Source organism: Lepeophtheirus salmonis, chromosome 8 (genome assembly GCF_016086655.4).
Source record: "Lepeophtheirus salmonis chromosome 8, UVic_Lsal_1.4, whole genome shotgun sequence".
NCBI lineage: Eukaryota > Metazoa > Arthropoda > Copepoda > Siphonostomatoida > Caligidae > Lepeophtheirus > Lepeophtheirus salmonis.
Window position 1 is genome coordinate 24,512,864 of NC_052138.2, and position 23,029 is coordinate 24,535,892.

General features: G+C 30.1%; 1 protein-coding gene across 2 annotated transcripts in view; it reads right to left on the reverse strand.

Annotated features, from left to right (window-relative positions):
* Positions 1–2,110: 2,110 nt before the first annotated feature.
* LOC121123437 (uncharacterized) overlaps positions 2,111–23,029 on the reverse strand; it is a 122,136-nt gene continuing 101,217 nt past the window's right edge. For both annotated transcript variants that reach the window (XM_040718554.2, XM_040718555.1), the window contains exon 3: positions 2,111–2,554. In XM_040718554.2, the coding sequence (XP_040574488.1) occupies positions 2,223–2,554 (332 nt within the window). In that variant the 3' untranslated portion in view covers positions 2,111–2,222. The remainder of the gene's footprint in view (positions 2,555–23,029) is intronic.

The window sequence follows — 23,029 nt, forward strand, 5'->3', positions numbered from 1 at the left end:
AATAACCATAGATGAAGGTTTACACTCTACAGAGAGTCCATTCTAGTTTATCTTTCTTTCTGAAGGACAGGTTGCAAGATACAACAAAGATAATGAAGGTTTAGACGGTGTTACCTCACTAACATAAAAATGTTCACTGTATCTTGTTGTCAAATGTCAATTTTCCAGATACTTATTCTCCCTCAATATTATCAGTGTTTGAACGTTGATTTGTTCACCTTGAATTAGCTCTTATTAAACATCTGTCAAAAATTCATAACAATTATTAATGAATAATAGTTCCATAGTTTGGAAAAATTGGCCAACTACAAGGGTGTTGTAATCGATTACATACATGTGTGCGCGTCTAAAACTAAACACTTTGAAATTTATAAAAATAGTTAAATAATTCCGGGCGGAAAGTTTCAAAATTGCCACTCGACGTCTCTCCGTATTATCGGCTGTTGCTTCACTTTTGCTTCTTAGATTATGCTGGAGTTTTGTTTATAACTAGTCAAGACCATTGTCTCGAAGTATAAACTGGTTTCAACTAAATAAAATCACAAATATGTGCATGGCGTAAAATTTAAAGGAGTTTTAGACGTGCACACCTGTATTACTCGATTTTGTAGAAAACACAGCTTTACAAATGATGTCAACTACCTACAAATTTCTGGAGATTGCCTAAAACTTTTTTTGGAAGGTTTGACTTTTTGTCCAACTCGATCAAATTCGAAAAAATTGACTTAAAATCAAAACTGTTAACTATATCCCATTTTTTTCAAAAACAATCAAAAAATTTGAAAAATTACATTTTTCAAAAAAAACACTCAAAAATCCACGGCTATTCACAAAAAATTTCAAATACCTATAGTTATTCTCAAAAAATTAAATGTATTGGAAAATAATTTCAAAAATTAAATTTTTTGGAAAATAATTTCAGAAATTAAATGTTTTGAAATTTCAAATATCAATTTTTTTGTAAAAAAATATCAAAATCTACAGCTACTAACAAAAAATTAAAATTGTTGAAAAAAATGTGATAAATCAATAGTTTTCCACAGAATATTAAGCTTTTGAAAAAAATTTGAAAATATTTTGTAATTTTTTTTGATAAAATGACCAAATTTCAAATATTAAATTTTCTAGTAATATCCTACATTTCTTAATTGGGGGGATTATTATTCGTCAATATATATACAAATGTAATTCATACACTATTTTGAGATATCTAACTCATGCAAACTTCCTTTTGTGTTTACAGGCCATCTATATCCACGTCAACTATTATAATTGAAAAAGAAAAAAGAGTCTTTTACACATATATAATGGGGCTTTTGAATATGAGAGCATAGAGACAAATGAGAGGAAAGTTATCGATGACGTGAATAAGCTGAATGTTGAGAATAGTAATATGCTGAATCTGCATTATTCACTTTCCTTCCTTTCATATTCACTCCTCATTTTTGTAAATGATATAATAAAATAATATATTCACCGATGTGAATTAATTAAAAGGACAATTTCCAACAAAAATTGAAAAAAATATTTGGAAAATGTAAACTTAATCAAATAAATGAAAGCAATTTAGGTCAATAAAAAAATAAAATATATCAATGTATAACTGCTAAAGACTTTATTCAGATATCACGGCCTTTTCAGCCAGAGATAAGAGTTTTTATTATTTTTTTTTTTTATAAAAAGAGAATATCAAAAAATAAACTCTTTTTTTTTCTCTCTTCCATTTTATGTTTTTAAGGAAGAAGACTCATAAATTTTACGTCTTTGAATTCCGTCATTGGGACGGAAAAAATGTATTTAGGTATATTCATTCGAATTGAAAGAGAGAAGGGAGGGGGGGAGGGCAACTTCTGCCTTTTTGGATAGATTGTCCACATGTTAATGGTGAAAAATGTCATGAATTGTGGCTAAGTACTGTAGGAAGCATAATCATTATGATTTCTGGGACTGGGATATCAATTTATATTACGTAACAGAGTAGAATTTTTACTCTTTGATTTGATAGAATATCATTGAATTGTAAAATAATAAATATTATTATTGGAGTGATAGATGACGCAATTAAACAGAAATCCTGAGTGCATGTACACACAGCCCAGGGGCAGCTCAATTCAATGAATAATAAGAATATATTTCAAAATATAAACGTTTAAATTACAAATAAAATTCGTAGAAAAGGATTTTTACGAAAAATAAAAGTTATTATTATGTGATTAAATCATTTAGAATTTAAGCACAAATCTTCGTGACTCACAGATCACGGGTTTCTTATGATGACAGGCCACATCATGCCAAGTGATACCATCATTATAAACATTATTAAGGACGGCTAGGCAGGCCTCATCCCTTCCAGCCGTTATCCCTTCCCGATTGTCTGGTTGAGGGCCAGTCTTGCTCCATACGCAATGCTGGCATTTGGAAGCGAAGGGATTGGGGATACGAATCTTATTTGATGCCCAGAACCAACCATTGGTGATGGGAGGTTGAAGAGAGGAATGATCACAGCCTTTGAAGTTGCATTTCCTACCTGAGGTCCAAATGTATGGTATGTCATCTAAAAATAAAAAACAGAAGGGGAATTGAGGTCATTATGCTAGTATTAATAAAATCTAGGAGTACCTTATTAACAAAAAGGAATACACATATTTTTTACATTTACATTTTGGGTCGACGAATTCCGTCTTTATTCATAGATATAGGAAGAAGAATTAAATATAAAAATTGGGAATAACATAACATGCAAAGTATTCAAATCATTAATGACATAACAAAGAAGTTGTTACAAATGAGTTATGGCGTACTACATAAATAAAGCGGGTTTTTTTTTACAGAAGTCACAAATTTACTCATAATGGAATGTGAGGCCATCTTGGAGGCCCCTTAAATTATATATTTTCTACCTAAAATGAATTAATTTCCAATAAACCTTAATGCACCATCATAAAACGGTTTTTTAAAGAAATGACTTAACACTTATATTGCAAAATTAGTAGATACTAAAAATATCAATTAAATGTTTAGATTTGTACAATACATTTTGTTTAATTTTGATTATTGACGAAAAAAAATAAGAGGAATGGTGTAAAATATCTGAATCTTGAAAATGTTACAGCTAATTTAGACAATACACTATGAAAAAACGAATGCATAACGATGTAATAACATATTTTTAACTAAAATGAGCACTCAGTAGAGCGCAACCCTCTCCCTTAAATCATTTTCCCTAAAAATTAACATTATTTCTGCTCCGTGTTTTCCGTCAAAACTTTGCAACGTTGATCATTTATGACCTTATGTGTGACCTTGACCTTTGACCTAATGCTGTATAAGAAGTGCCTTTTTTATATCTACAAAATGACACTTATTTAAGTTAAGCTTCCCAATTTGTTCCTAAGTTATGGTGGATGATTCATTTTTAATGCTTTGTGACCTAGATCTTTGGCCTTGACCTCTCAAAATGTAATGGCCTCTTACTGTAACGTCTTTCCTAATCCTGCTTTTAAACAGATTGAGCTAATAAATAATAGGGTCTGATACGTGAGAGTAGTAACCCCGAATTTGGGGCTCTATGGAACACAAGGACCCTATCTAGAACATTAAGAACTTTGTATTAAACGTAATAAAAATTCCCCCCAAAAAATTCATATACACATATATTCAGCCAAAGTTAGACGATCCCACAAAAGAAAAAAATTAGCCCTAGGGGCCTTGCAGTGATGAAAAGGGAGGAAATACTGCGTTAGAGACATACATCGGAGTTATTCAACCTATATGTCTTTGCTATATACAGAGTAGGATTTGAGTTTATTTCCTTCCTCTTACGCAGTGGCGTCGGAACCATAGGGGTCCAAACCCCATTTCCCCCTCCCCACTGAGATTTAATAATAATAGCAATAAAAAAAAATCTGTCTTGCCAAATAATTTTCAATATCAAAATTTTCTAAAATTTATTCATTTTTATTATTATTTGTCTTTTATGAATTACTCTAAAAATTTCACAAAGGTTTTTGTCTCAAATTTTGTATTTATTAAAAAAACAAAAATATTTTGTCAAAATTGTCAAAAGCCCCCTCTAAAGAAAAATCCGAGTCAGAAGAGCCACGGATGACGTCAGTATTATATTATATACTTCCCCCTCCACTTGCAAATCCATTCTGGAGCTGGTGCTCTCACAGCTGATTGGAGCTGATCTGATATAAGGTCATGATAGCTAAGCTTCTCCGAAAAATTCCTTTAATTGTCAGATTTATCAACCTTCACATTCGTTTTATTTTACTTTTACATAAAGCTGCTGGGTGCCCGCAGGTTTATTCATATATGTATGTATACATTTTTTTAAATATGGTTTTTAAATTAAAATATTTGCTCTGTTGTATGATTTTGCTAGGATAACTTTTTTTTAGAAAATTAACCCTTAAGATTTTTTTTAAATACTGCTGAATAATTTTTATAATGGAAACAAAAATTCCTAGATTTCTTTTTTGGAAGAGGGGCTACAGATATTCATTCACCTTAAAATAAAACTCAAATAAAAAAAATTATTGAACCACATAATAAAAAATAAAAATAATTTTATTTAATATTTGAGGTATTACTATATTTCATTATTGTCAATAAACTCTCCCCCCTCAAAACGTCACTGATCGAGCCACGTGTCCTATTTTTGGGGAGTAAAAGTATGGTCACCTTAACTTATAGATAACATTTCTGGTGCGTTGTAATTTTGCAGTAGACCATTTTGCCTTAGCACATTTTGCCTCATGAATATTTCACTTTAATATATTAAAAAAGTGAGGTTTATAAAAACCAATTGTTTGAAAAAAAGTTTTAAAATTAATTTTTTTTACAAAAAATTTCAAACATTAAATTGCAAATTTTGTAAATAACTGGATTTTTGAAATTTATTTTCCAAAAAATTTTATGCTTGAAATTTCATATTTTAAACTTTTTTGCCAAACATTTAATTTGTGTGGACAGATGTGGATATTTGAAATTTATTTATTTTTTGATAATATTTTTGAAATTTTTTCCAAAAACATATTATACTTGAAATTTTAATTTCTAGAAATTTTTTTCCAAATTTTTGAGAATACCCAAGAATTTTTGTAATTTTTTTACAAAAAATTAATTTTAAAATAGATTTTTGAAATTTTCTCCCAAAAAATAATGTTTTGTGAGAATCTATGTATTTTTGAATTTTTTTAAAATATTTAACTTTTGGTAAAAGGCAAAAATTCCTTCATTTAAGGGGGGTTAAAGTCCCCTTAAGTCCAACCCCCGGTGATGCCCATACCACTATACCAGTAGACATAAATCGGTTGATTGCAACCTGATTAACAGTCTAATATCTGTCAAGGATGTCGGGGCCAAAACACAACACTCGTAACTTTGAATATATTTTATGCATTAACATATAATTCCAAGAGACGAGTGGCCTTCAAATTTTCAACAGTCTACCTTTTTCCCCCTTCCTGTTTAAGAACACATTATTTGTAAGGTAGGCTGTTGTTTTTTTAGACATATAAAATATAGGTAATCGTACATACCTATTTATGTAGTCAAACGCAGTTCAAATTCTTGCCAAAAAAAGAAAAAAAAAATGCAAGGAAGGAAGAAAAACTTAGTATATATTTTTTATTCATATTATATTGACTGTAAAAGACGAAACTAAAGGTAACATGTCTAATAAGGAGTTAGTTACGGTTATTTTTTTTACTTATGGACGAGACTGTTCCGGTTTTGGACTAATATTTTTCTCCTCCTGCTCTAAAAATTGTTTTGCAAAGGAAAATAGAATAACTTATGTTGGCAAAGTTAAAAGCATCTCATACCATTTTTGGTGAGGTACAAACCATTTTAGTTAGGAGCAAGAATTGTGTTTTTCGGTGAAAAATTGACGATTTTTTGGCACTTTTTACTGCACAAAAATGGTGCCATGAAGTGTTGTGACGGTCCTTATTTATTACAGAAAAATGACGGTACAGTAAGACTGTACAGTCTGGTCGCCCTTGTCGGTCCTTGTACTTTACTTGTAAATTGATTCATTGTGACGTATTTGAGGGTTTTTTTTTTCCTTTTTTAAATTACTCCGTTATATAATAAAATAAATTAGTAAAATTATAAAATGCTCGTATTATATTATATTATCATGGAAATATGGATATTTTTTGCAATACATGTGCAATTATCTTAATTCATATCTCATATCTTATTTGGTTGAATAAAACATCGAAAGTTGCTGTAAAAATTCCAAGGACAGAGAGTCCTAAAGACTGATAGCACCGGTCGTAAGATTGTAACGTACATAATAAGTATGAACCTACACAACAATAGTGTCCAGTCCAATAATAGGACGGTCCTTAAGACTGTTGGTGCTTCGGCCTGTCAGTACTAGAACTTATTATTAAAGTAGAAATAAAGTTGAGCGACCTCATCAAGGATCGAAACTTATAAGCTTTTAGAACTGATTTGCAGGACTAAACTTGTTGGAATTGAGAGTTAACTGGACGGGAATGCAATCTGCAATCCTAAATAGCGCCTGACACAACATTAGTTATCAATAAAAAATTGTAGTTTCTATATCTTTAAGTTTAGGTCAATCAGATAAAAATATTGTACGCCTTGTTTTCAATAATTTAAGGGGTGCTCAATGATTTGCAGTTTGTTTTACAGAACAAAACATGACATAATTTCGCCCTAGTTGAAAAAAGGATTTCTGTTGAAAAATAAAAGAAAGAAGATTATCTAGTGTTATGTTCTATAAAACAAGGAAACCTCATTCATGAAGTACATCTTAAGATCCCTGAAATAATTAAAAATAAAGTGCACAATATTTTAAGTGATAAACAGAGTATTTAAAAAAATATTACAATTTTGGACTATTTACATCATATTTAAGACAGTATATGAGGCTTAAAAATGGCCAGTTTTAATCAACACATACCCTTTTTTCCAGCTAGAGTGGGTTGACGACACCAAAAATGGTCCGAGATATATTTTTTTGAGGGTGTTGAGTAGAAAAGGCCTTTGTGAAGAGGGAGAAAAATATTAACCGAAAACGGAGCAGTCTACACTTATTACGCATAAGTAGGTATCGGCGAAGTATAATGTTATGAATCTTTCATTGTCGAGTTCAGGGAAAAACGTAAAGGACTCTTAAAACTCATTAAACAAAAATATGTACATGACGGTGCAAATTAGTCCTTTTTAATACATTGTGTTATAAAGATCATTCAAAAATGGAAACATGCAAAAAAAAAAAAAATCATGTAATGAATTAACCGAAATTTTTAACTTTTTTTTTCCAAATAATCAAATTTGATTGTTGGGATTCCAGGGATAGCTGACATCAACAACACTGACGTCACATGAAAAATGGACGTTGGTTGATAGGTCGGGCATAAATCAATAAATCGGACATCAATGGAGGAATGGAATTGAAATTTTTTTGTTCATTATTGATACTCAGGGAATGTTTAATAGGCAGAGTACTCACACTTGAATGCATGAATGAATTTATCAGTTATGAATTATGGGTAATCCCATGAAAAATGTAACATCCATAACACGGTGTATTTTGTCACTTCTCTCAAAATCCAAAGGGTCAAAACATTTCATACTTTACTGCCTTATCTTTATCCCAATAAGTGTAACTGAAATAACTATATTCAATTTTTGTAATTCAAATCAATGCCTTGTCAATCTTAACCTCAGTTCCCAAATTTCTCAAAAATGTAACGTCCATAACACTGGAATTGCTCTTATGTACTTCTTAAATGTATAAAAACATATTTTTAATTACCCTTATCCGTATTAATAGTAAATAAAAATTTAAAAAGCACACATAATTTTTTCATACTTTTGTAGTGACTAAAAAATTAAATATACTTATTTCCAGAAAAATGATTTTTAAAAAATAATGGGAAAAAATTCATACTATTTATGTATCAAAAAAGATCAGGAAGAAAGATCCAAAAAGATAACTAAAAAAATTAACAATATTTAGGATATGAATATGTTGGAAACGAGTCAAACCAATTGCTTTCAGGAACATGTGTACATCTAATCATTAGTAAAATATCGCATTGAAAAATATTTTTTAATTATATCGGATATGAAAATATTTTGACATCAGCCGATGTCTAGTTAATATCAATGAGTAGTGTTGTGTTATTCATTCAGTACAGTACAGTATAAGAACTAGTCCTTATTAGAGATAATGTCTTGGATCCGTATCCGAAGTACCCAGACATTAATTATAAGTATACTTGTATTATCCAAAAGGATCTGAGAACCAGCAAGCTGGCTTCATGTACCCGAACTTTAATGGGATTTTTGGGATCTTACTAAGCTAAATATTTAATTTTTATAAAAAAATATATCATTTTTATCGAACATACACTTTATTTATCTTGATTAGTGATTGGAGCGACATATGTATAAACAGTAGTATTGTGTGGTTATTCTACAGGGCGTTATCTCACAGATTGTTACCTTTATTGTATCACGAAACTTTCCACCCGAAAAGAAACTGAAAAAAGAGTTAAAAATCAGTTGTTAGTTAGTCAGTTCTTCCCAACTATGTTAATATTGTTCAATGATTGTGTTGGATATTGTTCACAGTTTAAAAGGAGGTAATTATTATTTCAACAATCAACGTTCAAAACGCTGTTTTACAGAAAAGAAGCAAAAAAAAAAATCGAGAGGACATGAAAAAATACACTGTATTGGGTTGTCCACTGTCCATATTTCTTCTTCTATTCCTCTAATCAGTGTTCTTAAAATTGATTGGTTGGATACGAATTAGTTTTTATTAAGCTGTAAACAGTTTTTACCGTTTATTGAATAATAGTTGGTTAATAGTTATTAGAAATACAAGGTTAGACCATCATGTAATCGGGGTTGCTAGAATTTTAAATTTGATGTGTCGTACCAACTGCTGGGCAGCTTTTGACAAAACACGTAACCACTCATAGTCTATGACGTCACTATTGGTGGGCAAGAAAAACCGATTTTGAGAAAACATGCAAACACTGATACACTATGACGTCACTAATAAAAGCGTGGTGGAAGTCAAACATCAGTCGTATACGCGTTATGGCATAACCTTGTATTTCTATTAGCCTTGCATAGATGGAAGAATTGGCCAACTACCAACTGATTTTGGACATTTTTCTGTTTCTTTACAGATGAAAGGTTGACCTAAATAACAATGGTAACATATAAAATGACAAATCCAATATTATTCTAACATAATTCTAATATAAACTAATAGTTATGTTTCAATAGTAATAACTATTGCTATAGATTTTTGAGCGATTTTTTTGGGCAAAATGAGCAAAAAAAGAGCGATAAATTTTGAAAAATGAGCACCCAAATTATCCAAATTGAGCAATTTGTATTTATAAAAAAAATGTAGTTCTAAAAAGTTAATTTAAAGTAGTTTATGTTGTTTAATGTATTCATAAATTTTGCTATATTATATCGACAAATCAAGAATTTAGAAAGATTTTCTTCCCTTAATTTTTGCCTTCGATCAATATGTTTTAAACATATTTACACACCGTTCATCGTCAACATTAGTAGTTAATTGAAAAATGACGTAGCTATCTCATCATCAACACCTCTGACATCAGTCTGACTCAATCAGAGACATCTTATGTAGGGAAAATGAAAAAAATACTACCATGAATCTACTTAAGATAACAGTCGCGTTTTGCCACTTTGTTTTTAGCTTTGGGTTACTCGTATAACGGATATCCGTTTGCTGTCCCTCTTTACAATACAATCGATGTTCAGGTATTTACTTAAATACATAAGTACTACAACGTAAAAACACTCTCTTCATCGACAATTATTTTTTTATTTGAAATAGAGGTCATTCACTAGCAGAAGTATCGAATTAATATATAAATATGTCAAGCACTATGGAAGAGTCAACAACAGTTGGTATACAAGACAATGTGCATTGTGTTGTGAATTTTTGCAAGTTATACACGTTGAATAAGCGATGAAGATCCGTAGAACGTTTTAATGTGACGTCAACGTTGTTGATGTCGGCCATTTTAGGGGAAAAAATCAAATCTTATAACTATATAAAACTTTTTTTTAATTAATATGAGTGACTTATTGGATGTCAAAATGAGACGAACAAATACAATGACTTAAACTTCATTGTCTATCAAAAACGATCTCTCTATGTCTTAGTTTTAACATTATAACTGATTCTAATATGTATTAAAAATATATTATTACATCGTAATAACATATTTAATTTCCATATTGTAGATACAATTAACTATTATGATGGAAATAATTTAGAGATGTTTTTCTCCAACTGTCCTACTTTTGTCTTCCATAATAGATAAAAAAATAACAATTATAAATCTAGCTATTTTTACGGTCTTTTAGTACATATTACATTGATTATATTCAAATATCACTCTTTATCATATGCATAAAGTAGTATTTAATGCAGATATTAATTTTTTTTTTAATTTTTGAAGCCATTTGATGCAGTCTCATGAAAATATACTTGACATTTGTCCATTTTATATAGTAAAAATATCAACTATAACTCTAAAATGAAGTCACCTACAATTATTAATGCAAAATATGACGTCCATTTCCTTTTAACAAGCAACCAAATAACAGCTCTCATATCATGATTTTACATTTAATCTAAAGAAATGCATATTTTAACAGATTTTTGTAAAAGTTAATTGATAAAGATATTAATATTTTACTAAATTTTATGAACATTTATTTTACAACTTGAGTTATTCTTCTTGCAAATCAACTCAAGTCAGTGGTGTCACTGTCAAAATCGAGTATCAAGTCCCTCAATATTTAGGTATTTTGAATAATATGTCTTATGTATTAGTAATATTCGAAAAAAATCATATAAAATAGAAATTTACGGTTATAACCACTTTTATACACTTTATATAGAGTAAGGAGCAATATTTTTTTTCAAATTTTCAGACTGACAATTCATTTTTCCTGATTCTAATATGAGATGAAATATTAAATAAAATAAAATATGGAACATTTCACTTTCTTAATGACCTTATTTTTGTAGAAAAAGTATTTAAATTCAAAAAGCCCCTTTTTAATCCAAGATTTTCTACTCACAGCCCATTTTTTCCGACTCTAATAATCAATAAGTCGGATCACCCTACTCAGGAAGAATATTTCATTCTTTTAAATTCGTTCTTGGAATAAACTAACATGGGAAATTGTGTTTTAAATTATTAATGAACCATTAATTACAAAAGTCAACAAGAAAAATCTTTTCAGTTCCATACTTAATTATAAAAGTACTTTACTTGTGGATTACGAATATATATAGTGATGAAAATTGTATGTATTTTGGACATGTTAAAAAAAACGAAAATCAACATGGTTACCCCGACAATTTGAAGAATGTTTTAAAGGAGAGCACCTTAGTTGGACAAAAACAGGAACAGCTTAAACAATACCCACAATTTACGTCACCAAATATGTAGTTAGTTTTCCCGTATCAATAATAATTTATGAGAGTTTTCAATTTGAATTTGTTGAGTATTTTTTTCTTTTTTATATGATTGAGGCATATGCTAATAATTACTGCTATTCAAAAAGTTATTGATGGCCCAAGCCCTCCTCTCTCTTAATTTCAGCCCTGAATGCAGGCTTATATTTAATGTGAAGTCGTATAATTCTGAGAAACTGTAATTCAAAGATTTTGTTTGGAAAGGAATAACTCTTTAGTATTTTTAAGTAAATCAATATATTTGAAACGTAAGTAATTAGGCTTTCATTTACAAGAGAGCATTTGATTCAAAGAGATCTTATTCAACAGCAATGTTCATTTGATCTATAATTTTATTGAGGCAAAAATCACTTGAGGTTGATTTAATAATATATAAAAACACCTCTGTTAACAAATTATAATTTTTTAATTAAATTTAAGTCAATATGTTCCTGAACTATATCTTTTAAAATTAAATACTCTTTTTCATGAAAACCCAATATATTCATTTAACTTCAAATTCAAATTGAACTCAAAATTGCATTGACGGGTATTTCAAATTCACCACAAAATCAAAACCAACGTTGGATCCTTTTGAAACGAATTAATCAATGTTTCTATATTGAAGCATTTTCCAACTTAAATCTGTTAGTAAATGACAGACGATTTTCGCAGAACTCTCAATGAACAATTTTACTGAAATGTTTGATAGCCAAGATATAAGGAATGTGATTTTACAAAATCATCCTTATATTATAATGGAAGAAAAAAATACTTGTCTACACTTAGTTATAATAACCAGTCCTGAGACTAGAGAGAATTGGAAAAAATAAATTAGACCCAACATAGAGACACATTAGCATACCCCTCAATCATTATTTAGCACATTATAAATAACTTTGTATGAGAAAAAGTTGGGAATAAGAGGAGGTCAGAACATTCAAAAAACTTATTTCTTCATGAATCATTATTTCCCAAGGGACACCCACGTACCTTTGTAACTGAAAACAGTTCCTTCAACCCGAAGTTGTTGTTAAAAATAAAGATATAGGTACAAAGAGTAAACTCAAATATTCTAAATATATTTTAAATAGATACTAATTTATTCCTTGGAGGAGAAAATAAATATGTGGGTCGTCAACACAAAAGCTAGCAAGAAATGAGTTTTCTCAAAATTGAGTCTATATTACATTTAGGTATATTATTCAACAAAATATCCTTAATTTGTATCAAAAAATTGTTCTTGAACAAAGGTTATTTTATTGCCCATCAACATAATTGCGACAAAAGTTACGGATGGATTTTGATCATACTTAGTAAAAAGATTATTGTGAGCTCGAAGATAAAAACCGCGCGTTATTTGGTTCGCTAGGGAGCCAAATGTCGCCGTTTTATTAATATTATGAATCCCGTGTAATTTACAGACTAAACACATTCATTCAGTTTAATTTCGTCAAAATGGAAGAACTATACATGGAGCTGCCGTAGATTTAGTTCATAGAGGAGGAACGGAGATGCCGTAGTTATGTGTCTACTTGCAAGTAATGGAACACTCTGAGATACCCTTGATCACCTAGGCACCGAAGGGCCGGCCCTAGATGTAGCAGCAGGACTCTGCACCCTTTTATATGTCTAACAAGTCTCTTCCCTGGATGACTTGAGGAGAACTACAAATGCCTCATGACCAAGGACCAGTGGCACTCTGATCTTAATCCGATGAAATATTTTGTCTGGTGCTACCTTGAGGGATACACGGATAGACGTCAACACACAACTTAGGCAAGTCTGGTGGACACCATCATGGATCAATTCGTATCCATGCATAGGGACCTTATCATCAAGTATCGAGGCTGAGAGCAATTATATCGAGTAAGTCTCAATACAAATGACATACAAATACTTTTTTATTTATTTATCATTAAAATTACGGATTCTGTGTTGTTTTTTTTATAAATAAGAAGGAGGACGCGGATTTCATCTTCGAGCTTGTATATGGTCCCACTAAGGCCATTATATTTTGAGAAGTCAAGCTTACACTAAATGTAAAAAATGCATAATCGGCCATACCTTTCGAAAAAGTTGAGATACATATCTCAATTTGATTTTAGGGTAGGCTTACACTCTACCGAGTGTACATTCTAGTTAACCCTTTGAGTTTGCCGTGTATAATTCTACAAATGACTAAGGATATAAACCCAATCTGAAAAAAATGACACAGTTAATGGGCAATTACCTAGAATATATTTAATTAATGGCATGGCAGGAATCAGTTTGAGAAAATGGCAGTTTCGCATACAATCAAAAGAAAGATATTATTCTTGGGAGAGGTTTTTAATGAAAATTATGAGTTTCTGGCAAATGAGTCTTTGGAAAGAGAAAGAGTTTTAAACAAATTTGTTTTTAAGAGAAGAGCAATTGGCCCTAGGGATAGTTTTTTAATTGGATGAAATAGTAAGAAACAATTGTAAAGAATTGAAACAGAGAATTCTTTTAGTGAGTAAAAAAAAAAAAAAAAGAACAATTTTTTGATCAGATAAAGAAGAAAGATAGAAAGCCTTAGTTTTGAGAGCTTAATAGTGGAATAGTGGAATATTGGACTATTCCTTATTTTGGTTGAGAGTACAGAGTGTTTACCAACTCACTAAACCTTAGGTAGAGTATAAAGAAGAACATCGAATATATTTTTCCCACGTAAACAATCACTGGACACATCACAATTATTTTTGTTCAAGTGTAGTCATATAGTTGATATAATGGACCAAGCAATTTTAAGTTTGAATTGAGCCTAAGGTAAATGATTTTTCACATTTTTGCACAGGCTCAAATCAATAGGAAATAAATTATATGACTGCAAAAGATCAATATATAAGTTTAGAAGCAAAATAACTCCATTGCCTAAGGAATTAATTCTAATGTTTATCAAGATAGTAAACTGAAATATAGTTTTACAAAGGAACAAAAAACAAATTATTCTTATGAACCCTTTGAGTGTGCCGTAAGTTGTACTTAAGTTACTCAAAAATCATCCTCACAAACGATTTTACCGTTGAAAAAGGCCACATTGGGGTCAATATAAGTCCCTTAAACCAAATAAACATTTTAAACTGGAGCTACAATTCTTGGGTATCTATATTCATCCCACAAATTTGAATAATAAGCCTACAACTGACTTTAATAGGTTTATGAAATATTGGGCTTTATGTATATATGAAGCAAAAATATTAATTAGGATTTTCTTATTTTTTTAAATTTTGTTCAAGATTGTTTGTATGTTGACGCACTGCAAGTAGTTCAAGGAGACGACAAAAATATAAAGATGACTTCATTGCATTTTAATCATTTTTGATCAAGTTGATACATTGATCCAAGGCTCTCTTAGTCACACTTTTCTATTCGAAATACATAAATATATATAGTTAAGAAATGATTAATTAATATAATCATTTATCAGTTTTGAACTTCAGTTTTGTTTTATCATTCGGTAAACTATTTTTGTTGTCAATTGAAAAAAAGGAGTTCATTTTAGGATGTCTTTAGAAATCATATAACCAACATGTTTAGGGTTGTGAATTGCAAGCTTTTTTGCTATTTATAAAATAAAGAAACCAAGATTGAACATGCTATCCAAAAAAAAATCATTTTTCAATTTTTGCTAAAAAAAAATAAAACCAATTTCAGGGACGTCCGCATTTTTTTAGAACAATTTGATTTTTTTCTAAATTATAATTTATGGCTTTTTTCCAAAAAAAAAAGAATAAAAAACCCAGCCCTAGATTGTTCTCTCTAAAAAAAATCCTGCGGACGCCCCCAAATTTTCATAACTACTTATATTAGGTTTTCCTTCTTTAATAAAAGAAGAATGATAAAAAAATAAAATTAAAAATAATAAAAATAAAATAATAAAGTAAAAAACTGTTCAGATTGTAAATTACATTTTATGTTTATATAGCTTAGAATGGGTGAAACGTAAAGAAAAATAACAGTTTTAAGATTAGAGCAGGTAAAACGTGGTTAACTTCAAATTAAAGTGTTCTTTCCTCAAAAATAAATTAATAATTATTATAGCTTTGGATAATAAATTGTGAACTTCTCACTTCTAGATTTCTTCTTCTAGCTAAAAACTATTGAGGTAAAAATTTTATGCAGATAATGTATCACTTATTTTTACATAGTCAATTTTAATTCCTATAAAATTTATTATGTAAATGTAATACTACATAGTGAAAAAAAACATGGAAAATCATTTTTATATAACAATCAAAGTGTTTTGTATTTAAGATACAAATTTACCCAGCTCATTTAGTATTTTAAAAGTGGATTGAATGATGATCATTCCTGGCCTTTAAGTATTTATCTAATAGTATTTTATTTTTATTTTTTGCTAAACAAGAAACTCAACTCTTAATCTATTCAATGATTTTAAAGTCTACAAAAGCCATTGAACTTACAAACAATAGATAATTAATTTGAGATAATTGTCTGACGGAATGATAATTATATTTGTAACTTGCGGTAGTATTCGACATCAGTGTTGTATCCCTCCTTATTTAGGACTGAAGATCATAGTCAATTCCTATTCAGTGTTGCTTACATGTCCTAGTAACCTATACAAGTCGTTCCTTTTATGACGTTACTCAACTTCGAACTGTACCAAAAAAATAAGAATCGACACAGTACTTGCCCAGAATAATTAGTCGTTGATAAACAGACGAGATTTGATTTAATAATATCAAAGATATCTCTAGAAAAAATCCTCAGTGTTAAAATCCATTTTTCATGAGCACACTCACACACAGTTACTCAATACTTGGTTGTTGTCTCTTCGAGAATGACAATAACAGCTTAGAAAATAAAAACATTCTTCAGATTATTAACAACTACAAAACTCGCACACTAAAAAATGCTAAGGATTTACAAACTTAGACATGAAAGTACAGTAAAAGTGTGGACATAGGCGGCGTTTTAGATTTATTTCTACTCTTTATTTTAAATTCTATATAGGTATTCATACATAAAGGTTTCTCTATTGGGATTCCGTTTTCCCAGGTTTCTCGAGGTTTTAAATGTTCTGTAAGAAATTTTGAGGGCGGCAATGTCCTTCAGACAAACTCCGCCTATGAATTTGGAACTCAAGACTTGTGCTTCGATTTGGACTCCAGTGACTTGATCACAACGTCAAAGAATCGAGGACTCTTTCACTGGATTTAAAGTATTCTTTAAAATATATTTAATTTTCTGAGGATATAATTTTGACACGATAGACATCAACATAAACTTGGACCACTGAGAAAAGACTTTATACCCGACTTGGAATTGGTGAAAAATAACTTTATCTAACCTCCTTCGGTAAACAAAAAACAACCGCTCTAAACTTTTATTTGACCTAATAGTAATATGCTGGAAAAATCCAAAAATCTAAATTACCAGATTTCGTCATTACTCAAGATTAATCTCTTGGGATAACATTTTTCCCGGATTTATCGAGGTTTGTACTTACGGAAAATCGTGTAATTAATTATTTTGTTATATCAGTTTCATTTGCTTATATATAATCAAAGAAAATATATAAAAACTATAAGGACAACGCGTCTACCGAATGAAAAGAACAACAAGAAAAAAGAAGTAAAAACTATCTACCTAAATGCAATAGTAAAGTGTTGAAATTTTTATTTTGCTAATGTTATTCAGGTAGTGCTCCTATAAACATTTTTATTAATTAAAATATAAATTATTGCCAATTTAGGTCGAATTTTTTTTTAAATATATATATTTAGTTATTGAACAGGGTTTGAGATGTATATCACACTAGGTATAAAAGAAGACTGCCAAATTTTTTAGACTGTCTGTAATGTTTTTCTAGTTCCTCATATATTTTTATTTTTATATCGATCATAAAATTAAATCAATAAATTATTTTTTTAACTGTAATCTATACTAAAGTCTCTTATTTTGAAAATAAGGTTGTGTTTTTGAAGCAGTATTAGATATGACATTTCAGATGCCTCATATTTTCATACAAAGACTTACAGGGATTCTAGTGATGCCCAAAATTACATTTAGGCCATTTTTTTTTTTTTTGCGAGTCAGACCAAAAATTCAAAAGCTCGAAAATCCCAGGTTTTAGAAAACTAATCACTGATGGTGATATTGATAAAATTTGACTCAAGGTGGCTTCAGACAAAAAAAAATCCTTTGGAGTCTAGTAAGAGAGCTAAGAAGTCATATATCCTTGGATACTCAGGCTTTACCGAACGGATATCTTGCCAAAATACAAATAAAAATATTGAAGATGATTAACTTTGAACCAAAATACAAATAAAAATATTGATGATGATTTACTTTACAATACAATTTAATTATGTACTATACTACTCCATTGACAAGCACATCTTCGTCAGGGGCGACCTCAAGATGGATAAATACCTATCAGTACATAATAACTCCCCGAGAAATCATCAGTCTTACTCTCCATTTTCATGAGAACACTCACAGTTTACACGAAGTCTCTCAATAATTAAATATTCTCTCTTGAAGAATAAAATAATAATAATAATTGCTTGGAGAAAGTAAAATATGTTTTGAGGGTCAGTGAGTCCTTAAGCTTGTTAGAAAACCTCATTTAATGTAAAGAAATGTTCCCTGCTACCTTTCTCCAAAAAAAGAGTTCATCCACCCAAGTCTTAAGGTGATTACTTATACTTTGGAATTTGCATCTCTCGTGATCAGAGATTTAAGAAGCATATACACTTTGTTATAAGGAAGGCCAATCGAAACTTGAGAACTATTAAAAGAATTTCAAAACATGTAATCCTTCGTTCAATCTATATAAGTCCTTAGAAAAGATATTAAATAGGTTTGTGTCGTTTTTTCCTTCATTGGTAGAAAAAAAAACCCGCTAAATTTTGAAGAATCAACAATCTTTCGAAAGTTTTTTAAAGAATTTTGCCGCAAACTAAATATTATTTTGCATTTTAATTCAATAGTAGAAAACTCCAGAGCACACCAAAAGACGTCTATAGGAACAATATAGGACTGTTTATTTTTTTAAATCTCACTTTTCTTGGACTGTGAGTTTATATCCGCTACAATTACCTGTGATGAGTAAAAGGATGGGAATAAACAAGAAGATTGGTGAGAATTACTCCGATATTGATCCAAATTTTACTCTGACTCCAGTAAGGACTTGCAATTACAACTTCACTACAAATGCACAAGGTTACTCTTTGTCTTTTATGACCACTCACGAATGTTTAATCTGGTTTTGAAAATAATTGACTTTAGTAGGGAAGGAAGCTCAACAACTCAGGAGTTAATCATAATGACAACAGCTGTCTAAAAGAAAAATCATTCTTCAGATTACCAATTCAAAAAAAAAAAACAGAAAAAAAAAAAAATGTCCACTACAGATTAAGATGATTTACATCACTACGTATAATCAATCATAAAACCACACAATTAATTTAAACATAATAATGGAAATAAATAAACTATTTGAAAGACACGGACTTTTATTTGGCATTTTATGAAAAATCAAAAAAAATACATACAACAATTCAAAGTCCAATGACTGACATTAAAATGTCTTTGATTTAACTATATTTGTATTATTTTACGGACTCTTAAATAATGTATAAAAGTTCAAAGTTACGTAATGAGGAGATTAGAAAAATAATGACTATTATTTTATAATATCTAAGGAGTAGTTTAACTTCATTTTCCAGGACTAATAAAAAAGAATACAACACTTGTGCAAAACGAATATGAATTATTCGAATCGAAATGTACAATAAATTTACACAATAATGTGCGATTGTGTAAAATACATATCGTTTGGTTAATGCAAAAGTGACGTAACTAACCATTTTCTTAATCTGAAATATATACATTATATGTTTGCTCAATGTATATTGAATCGGATTGACTGGTTTTTTTTTATCTCCATGCGTCCTGATACGAAACAATTGTCAATGAATAATGTCCTTGACACAAAACGTCAAAATGATAATTATTTTGGGAGAAAAACCACAAATGAAGTTTTTGCATCGTAATTTGTTCTGTTTAGATTTTTGAAAGCTTGGTAGTTACTTGACTTTGCACTGCTAGAATCAGCCTAAAAACTTACCTGTCATAAAGTTGTACCTTTAATAATTTGTTCTTTATTACTCAGAAAGTCAGATAAAACTATAAAATTCGAAAATCAGAGTGGAAGATATCAAAACTATTTTGATCGAGTCTGCAGCCCGAAATTCTGTCTTCTCCGTTAAGATTCCGTGAGCGTATCAGTCCTTATGAAACTATTTTGGGGACATATTACACTACTACCACACTTTGTCAGAGAAAAACTTTAAATTCTGGCGCCGTTTAATGCACAATTATAAGAAATTTAATAGTTAACCTGTATCTACAGAATAATTATTGTTTTATCCTTTTACTTAAATATTATGTAACTACTGCTCATTTTTTAACCGAAAGTTTGTCTGTTCATCGACTCCTAAAACTCCGTTCAAGGGCGGGTGCTACCGCTAGTATATCAATATGAAAGAAACAATAAATATCATAAATAACTCCTCTATTGCACTTAACAGTAATGAAATGAATACATCAACTGTTTGTGATAGGGCTGTTGTAAAAATAGACATACAGGGTGCAACCTCTATTTAACAATCAACAAGAACTTTTTTTTTTACAAAGGGTTCACTCTTCCTAAATTTTCCAAAGAAATTGAATAGTACTTTCAGCTTCTTTATTAATTGAACCTCCGAACCTGCTTCCACTATCATAGTAAATCATCCGCTTATAAGTCAATGAGATACTTATCTTCCTCAAAACATACTCCAAACCTGCCATACTTTTTGATATCTCTTATACAAGCTCCTCAATCTAAGAACATCCCTGCCTACAGCTTTTATTCAATTTAACTGGCTTACGCTCCACTCCATCTATAGAATTGTTGACGTGCCATTAAACAGTAGTGCCCGAACTGGATTAAAAACCTGGGTTGGAAATAAAACCCTGACCCCTCTAAAAATTTGCCGATGAGAAATCAAATCAAAAGCTTTATAACAATCAACAGCTAAAATTGCACCAAATTTATCTCTTTTCCTAAAAGAGTAAATAGCAGCCTCATTATTGCGAAAAACATCCGATATTTTCCTGTATTTTATAAAACATTTTTGTACAATTCCATTATTTTTATTCAAAATTGGTTCCATATGACGAGCTAGTACTCCGGAGAGAATTCTATAGGATTCGTTTATAACTGGAATATACCCCCAGTGATAAAAATCTGTTCCATCCCCTTTTTTAGAATGAGAGAAATCCTTCTCTTTATCTGTGTTTTTGGCATTTTTCCGAATCTCTCCATGGAGTAACCAATTTTTTGCAGATACGGTGTAACCTCAACCGGAAAAAGTATAAAATTTTTAACCCGAAATACCATCAGGACCTGATGCTTTACTATCCTTCATTTGAAATTTAATGTAATGAACGATATTTTCCTTGTAAATATAATATTCTCGGGATTACTTGAGATTGATTTTCTATTAGGAAAACATTTCCTTTCTTTGCCTACTATTATCTGGAATCTAGTATGAAAATAATTCATATTATTATTCAAATTTGTGAGAACCTTAGCCATGTATTTTATTTTTTATTATTATCCGGGCTGAGAAATTATCTTTTACCGAGAGTTGCTTTGATCTAAATGGGCATTACTCTCCAAAATATGTGTTCCCTCCATTTCTGCCTCAGCAACTTCAGCAACCCAAAAATAATTGACATAGTCTGCCATAACTGTTCGAGAGAAAATTGAACCCTCCTCAAGAATCATTTCAACCTCATTTTGGATCCTTAACTCTCTCTTTTTATTTTTTCAAGAAATTGCCTTACAGTAACATTTATCATTCTCCTCAGCGTCTGCTCTGCTTGATTTGGTAAAAATGAATCATCTAAAATTATCGCCATGCGCGTCTTAAGTTTCATCTTCTCCCAAGAGCCATTTTAGTATTTTAAAACCGTTATAGTTCCGTTTTCCCTGAATTTCCATAATAATTAACTTATAATCGGAATGAGGTTCTGATTTGTATTTTTTTAAGCTGACAACAAACACTTCTGGCTAGCCGCCAACACAGCAAATGACGTTCTACCTGCACAGCTGTTGCAAGTTTTCAATGTTTGTTTGTTAAGCAACCGCGGCACGCTGTAGAATACATAAACGTCATAAATAAATAATTTGGATATACTTACCGTATTCAAGCAACATTAAAACTGACTTATTTGCAGATAGTGGGAGATTTTAATAATTTGCGGTAGGTCCCATAGTCTGTGTTAAATGCAATTAACGAGGGCTCACTGCATATGTAGAGATACAATTATTACGAAGAATTTGAGCAGCACCCACTCTCATAATAATTGATTTAGTTTCGAATATTTGAACATGGATATCATATTACTTAAGAAATATGTTAATGTTATGTACATTGTACCTACAAAGATTAGTAAAAAAAGATGGCATGACTCAAAGCAGAAAACAATCTAGGGAAGACGGGGTATAATTTTAATAGTGCCTTTTTCTTGGTGCATCAAAAAAGCTCCACCCATAGAATTTAAATTGCAATTGTATAGAACGTTTTCACTGAACTAATAAATTGTTGTATAATTGAAGAAGACGCCGTCTCGGGGCTCAAAGTTGGTATTTTTACAACATGAAATGGAGATGTGTTCAATAAATCTTGATGTAGCTTTTGATGTCTTAAAAAGAATGAAAAAGACTTAACATCTGCATTGAATACTCATTTATGCTTATGATAAACGGTGGTGATCGAATTAAATCAAAGTAAAATGTAATACAAATCTCTAAAAATGAATATAATTGTCAAATTATCGTTATTTTTTTGATCGAACAGGGACCAGAAAAATTGAATAATTAGAGAAAAATATGTTATTCTTTTTATTCTAATAGTTAACTTTTATCTATATTATGGAAATAAGAGTATACAATGATGTAGTGACTTGTTTTTAATCAATTTTAGCCTCATATATAAAATAAAACTAGGCAATAGAGGGACATGTTTTTGATAAAAAGTAAGGATTGGATCCTTTTATTTTTTGTCCCATTTTTTCATCTAATAGTTCTTTATTTTCTTTAATGATAATAAAATAAAAGTGTTTATAACTATAAAACTTAGTTGTCTAGCCCCTTAAAATATCTTTGAGATATTGAATCCAAACTGTTTTTGAGGGGTAACGTCAATATTTTTGTACTAATGCAGTCCGTTTTTTCATTGTTTTTCTGTACCTGACATTATTTGAATCATAATTATCTATTTTGCTATCAGTAGATATAACTTTATGCAATTTAAAACTCACTTATTGGGGATAACGAGTGGTACATTCAAATCTGAACACTTGGAATTTTAAAATTCAACAAGACATTTTTTTTTTCATTTTTTTTTTTTACTAATTACCAAAATAAGATTTGGGGATTTTAAAATTCATCTGTAATACTTAGGATACTTA